General features: G+C 49.7%; 7 protein-coding genes across 7 annotated transcripts; 3 read left to right on the forward strand and 4 right to left on the reverse strand.

Moving 5' to 3' along the window:
* Window positions 1–689: 689 nt before the first annotated feature.
* Window positions 690–3,057, forward strand: MUS18 (UV-damage endonuclease; the record flags this gene model as incomplete). The annotated part of the gene is made up of 3 exons (XM_044816358.1): window positions 690–1,250; window positions 1,379–1,699; window positions 1,759–3,057. 3 exons carry the CDS (start codon window positions 690–692, stop codon window positions 3,055–3,057), a joined length of 2,181 nt encoding a protein of 726 aa, XP_044666998.1.
* Window positions 3,058–3,536: 479 nt separating this feature from the next.
* On the reverse strand, window positions 3,537–6,120 carry KY384_007870 (uncharacterized protein; the record flags this gene model as incomplete). The annotated part of the gene is made up of 2 exons (XM_044816359.1): window positions 3,537–5,972; window positions 6,025–6,120. The coding sequence occupies 2 exons, from the start codon at window positions 6,118–6,120 to the stop codon at window positions 3,537–3,539; spliced, it is 2,532 nt and encodes an 843-aa protein (XP_044666999.1).
* A 268-nt stretch (window positions 6,121–6,388) lies between these two features.
* KY384_007871 (uncharacterized protein) lies at window positions 6,389–7,598 on the forward strand (the record flags this gene model as incomplete). Its single annotated transcript, XM_044816360.1, has 2 exons — window positions 6,389–7,394; window positions 7,477–7,598. The coding sequence occupies 2 exons, from the start codon at window positions 6,389–6,391 to the stop codon at window positions 7,596–7,598; spliced, it is 1,128 nt and encodes a 375-aa protein (XP_044667000.1).
* Window positions 7,599–8,144: 546 nt separating this feature from the next.
* KY384_007872 (uncharacterized protein) lies at window positions 8,145–10,482 on the reverse strand (the record flags this gene model as incomplete). Its single annotated transcript, XM_044816361.1, has 5 exons — window positions 8,145–8,377; window positions 8,749–9,955; window positions 10,031–10,069; window positions 10,138–10,162; window positions 10,214–10,482. The coding sequence occupies 5 exons, from the start codon at window positions 10,480–10,482 to the stop codon at window positions 8,145–8,147; spliced, it is 1,773 nt and encodes a 590-aa protein (XP_044667001.1).
* A 796-nt stretch (window positions 10,483–11,278) lies between these two features.
* On the reverse strand, window positions 11,279–11,595 carry KY384_007873 (uncharacterized protein; the record flags this gene model as incomplete). Its single annotated transcript, XM_044816362.1, has 2 exons — window positions 11,279–11,422; window positions 11,467–11,595. 2 exons carry the CDS (start codon window positions 11,593–11,595, stop codon window positions 11,279–11,281), a joined length of 273 nt encoding a protein of 90 aa, XP_044667002.1.
* A 756-nt stretch (window positions 11,596–12,351) lies between these two features.
* Window positions 12,352–14,697, forward strand: KY384_007874 (uncharacterized protein; the record flags this gene model as incomplete). Its single annotated transcript, XM_044816363.1, has 1 exon — window positions 12,352–14,697. The coding sequence occupies one exon, from the start codon at window positions 12,352–12,354 to the stop codon at window positions 14,695–14,697; it is 2,346 nt and encodes a 781-aa protein (XP_044667003.1).
* A 760-nt stretch (window positions 14,698–15,457) lies between these two features.
* Window positions 15,458–16,136, reverse strand: KY384_007875 (uncharacterized protein; the record flags this gene model as incomplete). Its single annotated transcript, XM_044816364.1, has 2 exons — window positions 15,458–15,948; window positions 16,046–16,136. The coding sequence occupies 2 exons, from the start codon at window positions 16,134–16,136 to the stop codon at window positions 15,458–15,460; spliced, it is 582 nt and encodes a 193-aa protein (XP_044667004.1).
* Between the last annotated feature and the right edge of the window lie 1,525 nt (window positions 16,137–17,661).

Here is a 17,661-nt window from a genome sequence, read left to right on the forward strand (position 1 = left end):
GCGCATTTGTCTGCATTTGGGGGTGTAATGAGAGTTTGGAGTTGCAACTGAGGTTCGATAGGGAGGGGAAGAAGCGATGGAAGGCCGAGGAGGCTCTTGGCCACTGTTGTTCTCTTTTCAAGAGTCCAACAGCGGCCACATCTTTTTTTGATAAGTCATATGGAAGCCGCGCCTACTATTATAGCTGACTGCATACAGGGACTTCTCTGGAAGATTTTGGTCGCCTCTTCCACGATACCGGAAATGTTACAGCCGTTCACCAAAGTCCCATTTCACGAGTAATGATCAAAGTGATAACAATGGAGATGCATGAGGTAGATGAGAAGGGATAGCTATACGATGTATACGTACGAGCTTGAGCTTCCTTTCGACTCTGATGATCATGTACACGAGTTGCTCTGGTAAAATTTGTGGCTCTGGAGATCTATGGATCTCATTTCGAGTCCAAATCGAGTTAGAGCAAGATCAATGACGTCGCGCGTCAGATCGCGCGACGTATAATTTTTCCCAATGCGCCTAGCAGGATTATCCAGGTCGCAAACAATTTGCCATGTTGTAGTAGCTGAATGTTCAGATGTTTGCGCACCGTTAGACAACCGAGTCTCTGTTGGTCGTGGGCTGCGCATTGCAATCGCTCTTCCACTTCACCTCAATTCCTATTCCCCTATTTGCCTTCCACGCCGCTCAACATGCCGAAAAGAAAAAGCCTCTCTACGGCAACAAATGGACCAGCTGTTACGACGGTTCCCATACCGCCACCTGGTATCGGAATTGATGAAGCTGCTCCCCCACCTCCAAAGCGTAGAGCTAGCGGAAGAAGGGTCTCGCAGCTTGCAACGGGCTCCACGAACCCGAATAAGAACGCCAACGTGCTTGATGGGCCGCAAGCGCTACGTGCATCGCCGGATGCAGATGAGAAAGATGAGCGCATGGACGTCGAAAATGCAGGCATGAACGCTGAAAAACAGATCAAAAAGGAGGATCCTCTGGAGGAGGGTGTCCCCAAGACCAAAGCGAAACAAAATGCGAAGAAAATTTCAAAACCTGCAGCTGAAAAGGAAGTCTTGAATACTCCAAAGATCAAGGAAACGAATGAGCCAAGCGCTAGCAGTGAGCCAAAGTTTCTCGATCCAGAAGCCGACGGCGGTGAGGAGGAGGCAGGCGAGGAGGAACTGCAGGCAGCCTTATCGAGACCTCCTCCCGTACATAGCGATTATCTACCTCTGCCGTGGAAAGGACGATTAGGCTACGTAAGTGAGCGCAGTTCGCGGAGCTAAATATCTGCTTACCATCATAGGCATGTTTGTGTACCTACTTGCGCTTCTCAAATCCTCCGGTTTTCACCTCAAGGACTTGCCGAATTGCCTCAATCCTCGAGAATCGCCATCCTTTGAAGGACCCTAATGCGCCACCACACGCAACAAAGAACAGACCAGACCGAGAGCTGCCAGCTGATATTGCCAGAGGACAGCAATTCGTGGAGAGTTTAGGCAAGGCAAATGCCAAAGACATTGTCAAGATGCTGAGGTGGAATGACAAGTATGGCATCAAATTCATGCGACTGAGTAGCGAGATGTTCCCCTTTGCAAGCCATGAAGAGTACGGCTATAAGCTTGCACCTTTTGTCTCAGAAGAGTTGGCTGAAGCTGGAAGAGTGGCAGCTGAGTTGGGGCATCGACTGACGACGCATCCTGGCCAGGTACGTACGTCCGTCTCCCTTCATGGCGCAATTCGACTTACCCATAATAGTATACTCAGTTAGGGTCTCCAAGGAAGCAAGTCATTGACAATGCTATCCGCGATCTTGAATACCACGCCGAGTTGCTCGACCTTCTAAAGCTTCCGCCACAGCAAGACCGAGATGCAGTAATGATCCTGCATTTAGGCGGTGTCTTCGGTGATAAAGAAGCTACCCTGAATCGCTTTCGTGAAAATTACGCAAGGCTGGCTGACAACATCAAGAAGCGGCTCGTCTTGGAAAATGACGATGTCAGCTGGTGTGTGCATGAGCTTCTTCCTCTATGCGAAGAGCTTAACATTCCAATGGTTCTTGACTTCCATCATCACAACATCATCTTTGATGCCAATCAGATTCGAGAGGGGACCAAGGGCATCATCGATGTTTTCCCACGCATTCTTGCGACATGGAAGCGGAAGAATATCACCCCAAAAATGCATTACAGTGAGCCGACACCAGAAGCAATTACTGGCCGTCAGAGGAGAAAGCACAATCCACGAGTAGCAACACTACCACCATGTCCCCCAGATATGGATCTCATGATCGAGGCCAAAGACAAAGAGCAAGCAGTCTTCGAGCTCATGCGTACTTTCAAATTACCAGGTTTCGATTTGATCAACGACATCAACCCCCATCAACGGAAGGACGACAACAAGCCCGTCACTACACCTAAGAAAAAGCAACCCAAGAAATCAAAGAAAGTCAAAAGCGAGGACGACGCTGCAGACGATATCTCCGAAATAGCCGAAGAGCCCATTCAGCAAGTCATCCCCGAAGAAGAAGTCGGCATGGGCGGTCCAGACCGCCGGGTCTATTGGCCTCCAGGTCAAGAGCACTGGCTGCGACCCGTCAAACGCGTCGTGAAGAAGAAGGAACCCAATCCAGAAGGCGAAACGGACAAGAAACTGACGCCGGCGCAAAAGAAGAAAGCCGCTGCTGAGGCCGCTGAAGAGGGCGCAAAGGTCGAAGAAGAGGTCTACGGCAACGGCGTAAAGAATGAAGACGAATCAATCGCCGCAACGCCAACGCCTGCGAGCAAGAAGAAGCAAGTGCCTGCTGCGAAGGGGGCGAAAACCAATGGAGCAAAAGCTAAACCTGTGAAGAAAGTTGTCAAGAAAGAAGCTACGCCGACGCTGACGGAGGAAGATGATGAGGAAAGCGAGCTTTCGGACCTTGAGGACTCGGACCTGGAAGAGGCGCTGAAGCCGAAGAGGGCTAGAACTCAGGTGAATGGGGTAGCAAAGGGAGGCAGTCAGAGGCAGAGTGGGAGGGCGAAGAAAGTCAGTAATTATGCTGAGGGATCGGATGAGGAGGTTTGATCCCCACGCGACAGATGGTATTGAGCAAGAGGAGGGTGTGCGGAGTCAACACTGCGTCGGTCGATTTTTGGGACGGGGAGCAATTGCATCGCGTTGGCTTGGTCTTGGTCGAATGAACATTCAGGAGATCGAGAAGTATAGGAGTGAATAAAATGCCGACGGCGCAGCAATCTCAGGGCCACATATAAAGTCGTCAAGTCCAATTTCACTTTATGGAAGGGGCAATGGCGAAAATTCTGGAGCCTTTGATTGACCGGGAAAATCTCCTCCAAAGTTTGTCATAGGATTTTGTAAATAGTAATGCACACAGACAAGGCATAATAGTATTGTGAATGAGTATGAATATGGCCGTTGGTTGAGAATAACTCACGAATGCTACTTCTTGGTCCTGAATCCCTGAATACACCAGACAGCTGCATATCGAACATCTCTTTATTCTAACCTTAACTCGTACACGACAAGATATCAACAAGACCCGTTCAGCCGTCACTCGACAATCGAAAAGCCTGTGTAGCCTCGGAAAGAAGTGGCAGAACGGGGCTGCGTGGAGATCTGACCCTTTTCCCTGCCATTTCAAGTTTTTCCACAACACCTTGCTGCCTCATTGACGATCTTGCTGTCTTGCCGTGGTCGTTCTCTTGAATGGCCACGTTCAGGATACACACCACTGATCTATGAAGGACTTCCTCATCCTCGTCATCAAGTGTAGCTATAAGTAGCCTGATACCGCTTTCCAATTTATTAATCGCGTCAATGACTTCCCAAAACTCGGTGAGCGTGGCCAAAGCCCCAGTAGCAGCCTTGCGGGTGGGTAGATCTGGCGAACCACCAAGTGCCAAGAGGACATGGAGGCGTCTTGAAGCTTCAGGTGATCCATCTGCGTACATTGCAATACCGTTTGCGTCTTGAACGAGGTTGCATATCAGCTCCACGGATGCCCTCCTTAACATAGAGTTGTTGCTGAGAGTCAGATCTTCGACAGCTGTTTTACTTTTCTTGAGAATTATTGGCACAGTCCCGTTTGTTGGATTCGAGCATAGATTCGTTAATGCGAGAAGGGCTTCGAATGTCGGTAGTAGATCTCGCGGGCCCGATACTGCGTCGACAGAGTCTAGGTCGAGGAGTGGCACAAGTAGGTCTATGCAGGCCCATAGAAGGCCATTTCCTGACGGTCCGAACAACATTTCCGGGTCGACTGATGTCAAGAGCACGGCGATCGCTTGACCAGCCTGCCGCTGCAACTCCTTGTGTTGGTCGACAGCTACTGTGGAGCCCTCCTGCAGTGGACTTCCGAGGGCTGCGAGCATCTTCACGGCTCCTTGTTGAATTATGATCCTTTTCGTTGGCTTCGAAGTTCTGACCATCGAAGACAGAATCTTCACCACTAAGTGCCGAGAATTCGGTGTCAATTTCTTAATCATATCACCTAGTGTAGACACAATACCACAATCGACAAGAGTCTTGCAACGGGCCGTGACTGCAGTCACCTCGTTCAAAGGGTCGGGCTTGGCTGATGAGGGTGCTGCATTGGCATAAGCTTTGAGCTCAGCAATGCGCTTTTGCTCCTCTGAGAGCACAGGTGGTAGGGCAGTCACGTTCTCTAGGATTACGAGTCCTCCAAATACCGCAGTCGATTGCGATTCGGCTTGACGTAACTCTTGCAGCAAGACTTGTAGTAATCTACGGTCATTCACGAGTTGTTCTTTGACCTTCGGCCGTGTAGACTGATGGGCTAGAGCTTCAAATACAGAGTCCCTATTCGCTTTGGGGTCCTCGAATAGCAGCTTCGTTAGTTTTTCTACCAGCATTCCTGTCTCCATCGGCTTTTCGCTTTGGGTAGCCACACCATCCTTCTTCTCCGGAGTACCTTGTATTTTCGAGAGCACAACAACGGCTAAAACAGACCTCTGTTGCTCATCAGATGTCGTACATTTTTGAATCCAATCGAGACAATGTTTTCTAATTCCGTCCCTACAAGCGCTTTCAATGCAGGCAGCACTGAGCATCTCTAGGGCTGCAACCACAACGTGCTTTGACTTCGTCTTTTTCTCTAGCAGTGGTACCAGCGATGGCAAGAATTCTCGAGTGAGGAACATGGTTGCCGCCATTGGTGTAGCAATAGGAAACACGGCAGCCGCCGCGGAAAAGGCGAGGACCAGACCATCGTTCGTCTGCTTAGCAAACCGAGTTGTCACATATCTGGTGAGCATAACCTGGCCTCTAGTCTGCGAAGCTTCGAGGAATTTAGCGGTTGCTAACATTGCCGGGCTTTTTGTTGAGACAGGGTTGCGATAATCGAGCTGGGATAGAATCGCGTCGAACATTTCCTCGTCAATAAGAGCCTGCAATCTCGGTGCATCTGTAGCAAGTAGTCTAGAGAGCTCTCGCATCGCTCGGCTATCATCGTCGTCTCCAACTTCCAGTAATTTCGCCATATAAAGATGCAAAAGATCCTCTTCACACGCATTTCGTTCTTCCTCACGCGGCCATGCTCCCGGGCTTAAGACCACCGTGGTCATAGCAGCCGCTCCAGCTTCGCCAATTGTGTATATCTCATCGAATACAATTGTAACCCCTCTTTCTCGCAGCCTCTCCGCTATGGCAGTCTTCGCGGAAGCAGAGTGCCGCAATAGGCCAGAGAAAATCCCCTCAAAGAGTCCTGGTCTTCTCGTAGGCTCAACATTCAGTAAAGTGTGCATGCATATCTTCGCAGCGTCTGGGGATGCCTTCTCTGTGCTGCTCAGATATTTCATAGCTTCCTTGCCCGCTTCCTCTTGCTGGTCGAGGATGTACCTCTTACAGAATTTGACGAGCGTTTGCTCTTCATCTTCAAGCTGGAGCTTCGAGATGGTGTTCCGAACGAGATCATTGTCCGGTGCGAGATGAGCAGCCTCTTGTAGCGTGCGATGTGCGTCCTGCAGAATATCCTCAGCATTGCGACGAAGAGGTGCTCGGTAATCGCCAAACCTTGGCGCCACCACCAGAAGCGATGAGGTCTGCAGCACGGCAAGCCAGTACTTCTGCTCTTTTCTCTGCTTCGCTCTGTCGCTCTTCTTGGGCCATGGACGAGTCTCTAAGATGACTCTGGAAGTTGAAAGACTTGATTCATCCACAACGCAGGAATGAGGCGAAGAAATGTGCCGCCTTCCTGACTCAGTTTTTTGGTTCGTCCGACGTCCACTCTACAAAGACCAAACAACTCCAGAGTTCTGACACATCATAGCGTGCTGGTCGCGGCTTAATACTAATGACTCTGGCGGGCATTTAAATGAGTGGTGGCTCTGGAAGGTGCAGTCATGCAGCGAACCTCATATAACAAACAAGCGCGACCATGAACGCTGTAGATGGGTCAGACCACTACAGCAAGACTTCGGACGGTAAGCATGACATGGAGGGTAGAGGGCTAGTACCAGCGCTGACATACGTGCCAGAGGCACCTGCATCTCTCTTGACTATCGTACTCGACACAAACCCTCATGCTTGGGCTCTTCTTGCGCCAACGCTTCCACTTTCAGCAGCTATCGCCAACCTTCTCGTCTTCATAAACGCCCATCTAGCCACAAACAATGCAAATACAGTTGCCATAATTGCTAGCCATACGCAGCAAGCCGAGTTCCTCTACCCAGCACCCTCCTCATCCAAAAACATTCAAACGAACACCAACGGAACTATCCAAAATGGCACAGACGAAGACACCGAGATGGCAGACTCCTCTCGCTCCTCCTCCCCCACCCAACCCGACATCGCCGACGCAAATCACTACCGCCCCTTCCAGCAAATACAGCGCATCCTCCTCACCTCACTCCAGTCCCTCCTCTCCTCCACGAGCCCCGACTCCCTCACCCCAACAACCTCCATAGCGGGCGCCCTTACCCTCGCTCTCACATTCATCAACAAGCAAACGCTCCTCAGTTCCTCTCCCGCCGCACAACAAAAATCGGCCGCTCCCTCCTCCGCCGACCCCACGAGCTCCACCAGCCCCTCCCTCATTTCTCGCATCCTCGTCCTCTCCGTCTCCGGCGACCTCGCGCACCAGTACATCCCGATCATGAACACAATCTTCGCTTGCCAGCGTCTAAACATCCCGATTGACATCTGCAAGATAGCGGGTGATACTGTGTTCCTGCAACAAGCGTCCGATTCGACGAAGGGAACTTATATCAAGCTCGAGCATCCCAAGGGACTGTTGCAGTATCTCATGATGGCATTCCTGCCGGATCAGACGGCGAGGAAGATGTTGAATGCGCCAACAGCCGCGACGGTAGACTTCAGAGCAGCGTGTTTTTGTCATAGGAAGGTGGTGGATGTGGGCTTCGTTTGCAGTATTTGCTTAAGCAGTAAGTGAGCTCCTTTCGCCTGAATTATGTGCGTGTTACTTGCTGATGGGCGGGAAAGTCTTCTGTTCACCGCCTGAGGGAGCAATTTGCTTGACTTGTGGTACACACCTTAAATTGGGGGACTACGGGGCTAAGCCTGCCGTTATGGTTAAGAGGAAGAAGAAGAAAAACAAGGAAAAGGAAAAGGAAAAGGAAAAGGTGTGATGGGTCACAGTTAGTAGTCGACAAACACTCCGAGGTTTACGACTATTGCTACAGTATATCAATACTCGGACACTCTTACTATCATGCAATGCAAGGCCCCGTCATCTGCATGTCTCGGGCAATTTGTTGCGACTGGAACTTTGGCCTTCGTGTCCAATGTGTCAGGATGAATACAGACTAGATTATACCTGTCTACTGGCTTATGTTCTCTTGATATTTTGCATTCCGCACTAGCTGAACGAAGAGGACGACGAAGGGGAAAAAGGAACAGGTAATCCACAGCCATCGATACGGTATTGTAGGTAGAAGCTATCAAGATATCATCTCAGGGAATGTGATTGCAGGGCCATCTTCTCAGTCCCTGTCCTTTCACGTCTTTTCGCTCAGTATTCCTTTTCCAAGAATCGACTAGACGTACAGGGCATGAGAGCTTTTCATTCGTCATGGTTTTAAGTCGTCGGAGGGCCGTGATCTAGCGTTCAGATCTCTCTGCTTCGGCTGGAAGCTTGTGTAATCGTAATTTCTTGCATGTCCATCTATCGAAGATTACTTCACCGCTTTGTCTTCATCTTGGTCAAATTGCTGCTCTAGAGCTTCTGGGACAAAATTGTCATTCCTCAGCGCTTCCTTTTCGTTCAGATCTACTTCCATATCCCCAGCTTTCATTTTGGGGGATATTTGCTTCATTGGAAAGTCTCTCCTTTGTCGGAGAACTCGGCGTTTTTTCAGAGCCTTAAGTGCCTCTATTTTCTTCTTTGATTTGGGACCCTTCGTAGGATCTAGTCAATCTGTCAGATGAAAACCGAGCAACACAATTCGGCAAGCAAAGACTTGCCATAGCGAACAACGCCGCCTCCAGTGACTACGTTTGGTTTAGAAAAGTTTCGAGACATTACGCATTTTGGCTCGGCATCGTCCCCGCCCATATATGCAATAGCCTGTCTCATACGTCAGTCAACAGGAAGTAGCAAAATGACACTTTCTTACAAAGGAATCAGTGGTGTGACCGAAATGAAGGTAAATTGCATCTGGCGTCTTCTTGACGGCTAGAACCCCTATAGCACCGCGCACCGGGGTCGCTCTGACGCTTGGATGGCCTTTCACGAATCAATAAAACGTGCTCACATAGAGTCGGAGACTTAGGACTCACGCGAGAATTCTTTTTCTATCCAGGCCCGCAGTGCAGTTTCCTCATCAGTCGGATCAAGCCGGCCGCCCTTCCCACGACGAGTTGAAGTATAAACGCGTTCCGCGCAAAGTCCTGCAGCCATAGTTGTAGCGATATGCTCGCCAGTACCGCTTGTAACACAAGCAACGGATACTAAATCCTCGTCGTCATCGGTGTCTGCAGGAATTACAGCTGTGCCGATGTTTATCAGTGCCGCTGGCCCCACACGACCCTTGTGCTTCAGGCCAGTGCCACCCGAAGACGAAGCAGCAGCGATATTCCCGAAAGAATCTACAGCTATCACCCCGACGGTGTCCGTAATGATATCCTCTTTTGGAACTTTTTGAGTCGCATCATAGTTTCTTGAGTACAATTCACTGGTCGGTGCGGAGGCGAGATCTGAAGCCACAAAATCCAAATTTTTATTTGACATCAGAGCATGATGATCCGCTTCATTTGTTCCAGTCAGGCGAGATAAGCTTGGCGGAAGAGACGGGTTGGAGCGAGTCATGCCGAAAGAGTATAGCCCATTGAGATCTGTATCGTCGTTCCATCCGAAAGCTGCCTCGAAAAATTGCTCGCTCTGGTCATTCGCTTTTATTCTATCTATGGGTATTCCATTGACGGATTCTATTTGATCGATATCGTACTGCTGAGGCCGTTTGAGAGCTCCTTTTGTCTGAGAAGGAGAGCGTTTCTTGACCCTGGGAATAGGAGGTATTGTTGCGTCTCCAAATTCAGATCCAGGAATGCGAGGTGTTTGTGGTTGACCCTCATTCCATAAGCTTATATTGTCAGAGGCTGAGTACTCGGGATCTATGTTGTCCTGCACAGAGTCCACTGCAATGCTGCTAGCCTCGTCTTCCTCGTCTTCCTCTTCTTCCTCAGCCTTATCGACTTGGCTCTTCCATTCAGAATGTTTGCGCCCTGCTGCAGGTGCTACTAGGCATATCGGGTGACAGGTGCATATGCCATGATCTTCAGCAAATTTTAGAGCTCCATCTCCTGTGAGGAGATTGGCTGGCACACGGCCAAACGAGAGTCTTTGTTTAGTCTGCTCTAAAACTTCTCGAGCTGCGTGAATGGGGTTTTTGACGCCTGACATCGTTAGAAGATCCTGTTCTGGCCATGAGCACATGAGCTTCCTGACCTTGGAGAGCACCAACTGCCCCACTTCGACCAAAATGATCTACGATTGATGCATCACACTCCACTTCTCCGTCAAAGTTTGGATTGCTTCCAAATCCACAATTTGTGATCGGACAGTCTTCCATTGTTCGTACTCCCATTTCGCAAGCATCCACTGCCGTAGCTCCATTAAGCATCAAAGTCATGCCGGACCTTGCAGCGCTTCAAAATGTCAATACATACATCATTGCCCTGATTGAATTGCGCGCTGGGAGATTATATCCGAAAGGAATAGAGGAAGAGGTCATGTGAGACTTACTTTGCACAAGCAGCAAGGTGGTCTTTTTCATGCTCAAAGCTATGGACTCCGGCGCCAGCATGGACGAAAATTGCTACTTGGTCCCCACCGAGCCGAAGGTGTTGATTTGATTCCATCGCCCCATCCATTTGTGGTATTGAAGTGTACAGCCGATCATTATTCGATTGCTCCTCTGATAATTGTCGATCGTGAGAAGCTGCTATTGCTTGAGAGAGATGTGCAGCTGCCGAGCGTCTTTCAATATAGCTAGGTTCCTGGTAAGCGGCCATAGGATGTAAGATCGAGATCAAAATTTGAGGAGTGATTTGGTAGTGAGAGAAGTAGTGTTGTCCGGTGTGAATGTGAATGATAACCCCCGCTAAAGATGTGGAAGTTAAGATGTCAGAGGAAAGGTCTTTTCGAAAGTAGTCCAAAAGAAAAGGATCGAGAGCTGATTGACACTTGCCAAAGTGTGAACCAGAGACGGCCAGTGAAATGATTTTGACAAAGAAGGTGCAAATCGCCCATCAAGGGACAGGCGACGGGTCATCTGCAGGCACAATTAGGAGAGAGGCTGCGAAGGCAAGATGGTTTGATGCGTGATAATCTTGACAACACACTGTCAGTCAGAGGGACAGAAAGCTGCTGACGACCAGCGTCAGGGCGAGTCGCATTAAATGTTCTACACTTCCGCGCAAGCAATCTTCATCTGCATGTTCTATTTTCTCTGAATGAGGATGACAGGGCTGTTAGAGATCTAGAAATGCTCGTGAATTGCGGAGTCAGTAGGGATGTGGATGGTTCAAGAGCACGTCGCGTTCGCGCCAACTATCTGTGTCGAACCAGCAACCCCTTTAGGGAAAGGGCTATTGAGGGGCAATTTGCTAGACTACAGCTTTCGTGAGACTCTCGTCCACACAAGCTGTTCAAGACTACATTAGACGTACTCACATGTGTGAAGATCACCTCACGACCTGAAAGAGCTTACCTTCTGCTGAAAATTGCAGCTTCTAGGATCCTGACCTTAGGATACCTGTCTCCTGCTGATGCTCTAACACAGCTTAGATCTCGACTAGAGAATGAATTCTATGCTCGTTTGATAGCCCACTTGATGTCTTTAATGCTGACCTCTTCGGAGGTTTTCTCATCATAGTCGTACCATTCACCCTCTTGCAAATCAATACCAGCGAATTTGGTAACCGATTCGAATCCTTTCGCAGTCCATTCACCCTGAATACACTTAGTTTGATACATGTGCAGGAGCGCCTCCCTACCTCGGCCTTGAACTCAATAAATTCCAGACCACGACAGTCAATCACAATGACTTGATGTGGCCTTGGTGGGGAAGCCTGAACGTAAGGCCTTGGAGATTCATTGACTGTTGCGCTTGATTCTCTCTTCATAGAATCAGAAATGAACGTTTGATGAAGGACGACAGCAAAACCTTGCAAACTTTACAGCGCCAGACGAAATTTGCTTCTCCCCTACTTCCAGAAACTTCATTTGTTTCCTGGCAAGAGTCAGCTCTATCCTTATGCCCATACGGCCAAGCTGACAAAACGACTGAAAGTGATCCAGTTCGGATGGACTTCTCGGCAGTGGGTGCACTGGACTTTGAATGTGTAGTAATATGGTTCGTCTGCTGTATCTAGGGGTAGCAGATCGGACACGCTACATCTATGTAAGCCATACATTTGTAAAGCTCGTATGATCTGACCCATTCAATTCTGCTTCGACGGTTAAGGCAAGCATTACTCGCGATCATGAAGCATCTTGGAAACGCGAAATGTGGCAGTGACTGTATCTCCCCTCCCTCCCACTAGGGCATTTGCAGAATCGGGAAAAAGGTATTTCCGAACGCCGAGCGTGGGCAACAATGCTTTCAATAAGTACCCTGAGCAAAGTAATCATCACATACGCTACGATCGCATGGTATGCAGCGGAACCATGCGTGACATTATTGTTGGCCGCATTCCGTTCGAAGGATGTGGAGTCTATGGAACAGGTCGATGCGAGCTCGAGCGCTATGCGGCCGTTCAGCTTGCACGACCACCCGCGGTGCCGTAACTCGAAGGCCGATTCTCCCTGCTCGAAGGGGAGTAGGTCGGTCTGACGTCTATTGTTTCTTATCATCGACGTTAGCCTTTTCGGCTACAGTGATGGATTCCCTGAGGAAAGACGCGAGGAGTAGACAATGGGAAAAAGTCATCGGAGACGCCAAAGACCAGATCGCAGCCACAGAGGCGGAACAAGAACGTCGTCTCAAGGCTCTGGTCGATACGACCAAAGAAGAAAACTCTACGCCAAAAGAACTTCCTCCGTCGACACCAGATTTGTATTGGGATACAACTTGGTCGACTGTACTTGACTGGTGCTCAGCACAAGACGCTGAGAGATACTCTGCTGGCTTTCAAGGTTGGCAGGGCATGCCGTTGCATTTCCTTAAAAGTCGTACTCAATTTGAACTACAAGTAATACTCAACCATGAAAGCATCCTTCACAAATTTTACGGCGGCCCAAACTGTGAAGAATTGGTACCCAATCCACAGGGTTATGCTCTTACCAAAAAGAAGATGCGCACGTTGGAATGGTCAATCCTCAAGCTTACCATCCAACTCCTGAGCCACTGTCCCTCTATTGATGAAAACCATACCATTGTACAAAAGCATTACGGGAAGACCATAGCAAAGACTGTATCATGGGACGGTAACCGATGGGCAGACTACCTTGATGAGGCGAATAGCCGTCTTGATACGCTCCATCACGAAGACTGTGACTCACATATCTACGAGACTTTCCCTTCTCCGAACGCGCCACGATTTGTACACAGCCCAAGTGAAAAGGAGAATGAGCTCAAAGATTTCAATTTCACACTATATGAAATGCTTCATGAGATGACGTCTTTGTCACCTGCCAGCATATCGGAGATATGTGCGCGACTATTGCGTCTAGAGATCGCTCCAGACATCAATACTTACAACCTGCTTCTGATCAGGTTCTGCCAGCTTCGAGAGTACCACTTAGTCCATGCAATATTGCGTTCTCTTCGTGAAACACTGACAAGACCGAATGAGATAACACACGCAACGTTATTAAGATTTTTCGCAGTCACAAAAGATAAATGTTGGTTTAGGAAGTATCTAGATCTGATGAATGGTTTGCACGGTGGTCTAGTATTAGCTTGCCCTGGACGCCCCATTTCTACACTATCGCGGTCGCGGTATCAATGGTTCGATGGAATCAAGACCATCAAGATTGCGGAGAAATCACGCCTGAACGCGGAAGTTTATACATGCATAATTTCAGGCATTCTACAAATGTTCAATCCTCAGGAGGCCATGATATACTACTGTAGTATGGTAAGTGAGGGCTGGAAGCCAACAATGCAGCTTCTCACCGTAATTCTGAAAAATTGTCAGTATCAGGGGGACTTAGACTCAGCAAACAAAATCTGGCAAAAGATACTGTCTCTGCAGGACCAAGGGGAGTCAATTCGTCAAGAGGCATATATCTATATTCTAGATTTATGTCACCGCTTTCGAAGCACATCTACATACCGACAGATTTTCGATGATGGCGTGGCTTGTGGTGATTTGTCTACAAGTTTCCGCCTCGATGACTACCCGTCAAGCCACACCACTGAAGCAGTCAATGCAGACTCAAGAAAGTCAGTAGACTCTGACGAGCAGCCCAGAGACCTGTCTCAATCACAGGCAACTCTAGAAAAGGAGACTGCGCCTTTACACCTCCGCGGCATGAGTGATAGACCGACAAGGCAAGCCCTCACACCCACATGTTTGCTCTGGATAAATTATGGCAAAATCGGCCTGACCACACTTTTATCTACATCAAAACTTGACCGCGCCTGGCCCAAATTTCAGAAAAAGTATCCTTACTTAAGCGAGAGGGTCGTAGTGGATTCCATCTCCGACCATAAAAACAGCCAAAGCTCAATAAGGCTTCAATACAAGTATTCAGAATTGTACAGCAGCCTTGTCCAGTCGATGCAAGATGAGAAGGAGACTCACAACTATGTCATGTGGCTTCAACAGCGTTGTGCTCTGAGCAAGAAAAACGTTGAAACTCTTGTCAAAGATGCTCAAACTTTGTTGAGGCTGAAGCGTACGTTAGTGGCAATGAATGAAGAATATGAAACCCTCTTAAGTCTCCGAAAGTCGATAGCCGCCATCGAGACTTCACTACAGACCATCTCATCTAGCCTAGCGGTAACCGCAAACGAGGTTGGCGGCCCTACTGAGGCTTCATCAGTTCTTGATCGTCAGAATGCGAACATTCATGATAGATTGCATAGTGCAGGCACTTTAGAAGTGGATAAAGCATATCAAGAATTTCGAGAGACGACAAATCAGATACAACCGACGGAAACGACCAAAGCTGCGTATAACGAAGCCCTCAGTTTGCACCATAAGCGAGTCCGCGCTTTGGTGCCACATTGGCTGGACTCTCAGCCTCAGCCTCAGCCTATACCGTTGGAGGCGGGTTGAAAGGTATTACAGACGCTAGCTAAGCGGTACAGACTCAATTCCAGACTTAAAGAAGGTATTCGTTGGTATCAAGCGGAAATGCCACACTTGGGTGCTCCGTTTAAGGCTGTCTGGCAGGCGGTAGGTAAAGACTCAGCTTGCCACGACGCTTCTGGGAAATCCAATCTCGCAACCCAGCATTCCAGGGCCTCACCGGATGTCAGCACCAAAGACCCTTTCCGTATCGGCTCGACATGGCCGGTATTTCGCAGCTTGATGCAAGCTGTTGCTGCTGATATAGCTTTGTGTGACCTGACAAACGCCATTACTCTGGCAAAGGTGGGTTTCAGGAGACGTCTTCGACACGAACGCTTGCAAGCGAGGAAGCATGAAGAGTGAGCGAGGGGATTTATTACAACATTGCCCAGCACATGGAGATGTTTGGGAAACGTCCTGGAAGCGGCTGTTCTCAAGTACGCACTTGTTCGAATACAAGGGCAAGAGGAAGTCAAGTAACGCGGAGCGTTTTCAATGTATTTCGCTCCAAGGCGGGTCCTGGACTTGTTCATCAATAGTTCACATCATACATGAACAATCATATCGGATGAATCAACCGATCAATCACTTCCTCCCCCACTTCCACCACTATCAGAAGAAGAAGAAGACGAGCCACTCCTCCCCTCATAATGCTCGCCGCCCTCATGTCCTCCATAATGTCCCCCACCGTGCCCACCATGGCCCCCACCATGCCCCCCACCATGGCCCCCCTTAACCTTTTTCATTAACATACCTCCAACCAACCCCGCTGCCCCTCCACCAGCCAACGCGCCATACTTCCCCTTCGAATCCTTCTTTTTCTCTTCCCCCCGTGTTCTCCCGCGCCATGCGCGGCCGGAGCACCGTAAGCGCCACCACCGAATCCTCCCGCGGGAGGCGGGGGCGCGCCGTGTTGAGGGAAATTGTGCGGATCAGGATGATCCCATTGTGTTTGGCCCGTGGCCTGGTTCACGTAGTACCAGCGCTGGGACTGTTGGTCGAACTGGGCGTGGAAGCCATTGGGAACTTGAGGGGGCGAACTCGGGTTTGGTGCCGAGGGAGGAGGAAAGCCGTAGCCGCCGCCTCCATGTTGAGGCTGTGGGCTCGGTCCGCCATAGGGGGAGGGTTGGTGGGGGTCGGGTGCTCCATAGCCCTGGGGTCGTCCGTAGGGAGCTTGTTGCTGGTGTGGTGCACCGTAGCCTCCGCCTTGAGGCTGTGGGCTACCGCCGTAAGGAGCTGGGAGAGGGTGTCAGTGAGGGCAGTATGGACAGAGTAGCGGAGATGGGGATAGGCGAGAGAGCTGCTCAGTGGGGAAAGAGCGATCGCGACACACCTGCATGCCCAGCCTCCTGTTTTTTCTCGCCAGAACCCAGGAATTTCTTCGCCTGGTCGATTTCTTTGCTGTACTTCTTGAGGAACGACATACTGACGATTTGTTCCTTGTCAACTCGACAATGGAAGGATGCAGAAGCGACGGCGAGAGGTTGAACTGCTCGTAGTCCCTTGTGGGCTGAAGCTGAAGCTAGAGCAGCAGAGCTGACCGATCTATACTCTATCTGACATTGAATTTCGATTCAGACCAATCGGAACGACTCCGTAGACGAGAACCATTGGGTGGTACGACTAGCCGATATCACGTCTTCTCTTCAACCAGAGCAATTATCGCGATGTAAAGGTTATCAACGGCCAGGATCTTATTACTGGTAAGAATATAGTTGAGAAACAATGGTCAAATCATCCTCAGCGTTTTCGGGGGCGAAGGACGGCGCAATGTATCTTTTCGTAGCCGACCTTGGGACAAGAGTTGGCGTGACCGGCAACGACTCCTGTGGGTCGCCACTGCAGCATTATCTGGCAATAGTCATGTGGTTGGATTATCTTGACTCTTGAGGATGCTGTTGCGGTCCTGAAACGCATCTGAAGAAATGTCGCGCCAGGCGCGGCACAGCCAGGCTTGAGCGGATCGGTTGACCATTTCGCGCAAGATAGGCTGAGATAGGCATAGTACGTCCACTTGGATGACGGTCCATAAGGCTCGCTTGGCTCACACCTCAAGCACTCTTCTACCTCTCTAGTGGCTCCAGAGCTTTGGCACATGGCACACGCAGATTCTGCTACGGCGTAGACAGACCCTCCTGCGGTGTTTGCTCCAGCGGAGGTCGGACCCCATGGCCGTCAAACAACGCGATGACTTTAGCCGCATCTCGCAACCAAGTGCACGTTGCACTTAGACACTGGTACCGACGTGGCACGGTGAGAGCGGTGACAGTCCCTTGAGCTTAAAGATGATACGATCCCCCCACTTCTGCAAATCGTTTCGTTCGCATGAGCTGGTCTCTGCCTTTCTCTCGCCAATAAGAATCTGAATCCTCTATCGATGCGAGTTGCGCTGTGTGGAGTGCGTTCATCTAGATCTCTAAAAACAAATAGAGAGCAAATGCCATGGATGACGTGATGGGTACAGCCTCCATGGCTCCAAGGCCAGACTTTGACCTCTATGCCGATCGAGGAGACGGACTCGTCCGGTCGATGATAGTATTGATTGTCTTGTCTATCACTTTTGTACTTCTTCGCCTCGTATCTCGCAAGGTTGCTCACGCTGGCTATTGGGTACTGAATCCACGATAAAAGAAGCGCTCTAGATTGGCTGATCTGTGTTGTAGTGGGACGACGTACTTGTGGTGATAGCCTTGGTACTACTGCTCACTACACCTCGTCGAGAGGAGGCGAAGCTGACCTCGTTCAAAGCTCTTGTCGCTCGTGAATCCAGCTCTCAATATCGAGGGTAAGAGGCCAGGACTGTCTTCCGTCGAACATTGTCGGCTGACAAATTGCACAGCGGTGAATCATACGGGCTTCGGCAAACACGTTACTCGTCTCGGCACGAATGCGGATACAGACATCGCCAAGTCCGCAAAGATACTCTTCATCTTCCAAATTTTCTTTGCG

Source organism: Bacidia gigantensis (genome assembly GCF_019456465.1).
Source record: "Bacidia gigantensis strain McMullin 20006 chromosome Unknown contig_278, whole genome shotgun sequence".
NCBI lineage: Eukaryota > Fungi > Ascomycota > Lecanoromycetes > Lecanorales > Ramalinaceae > Bacidia > Bacidia gigantensis.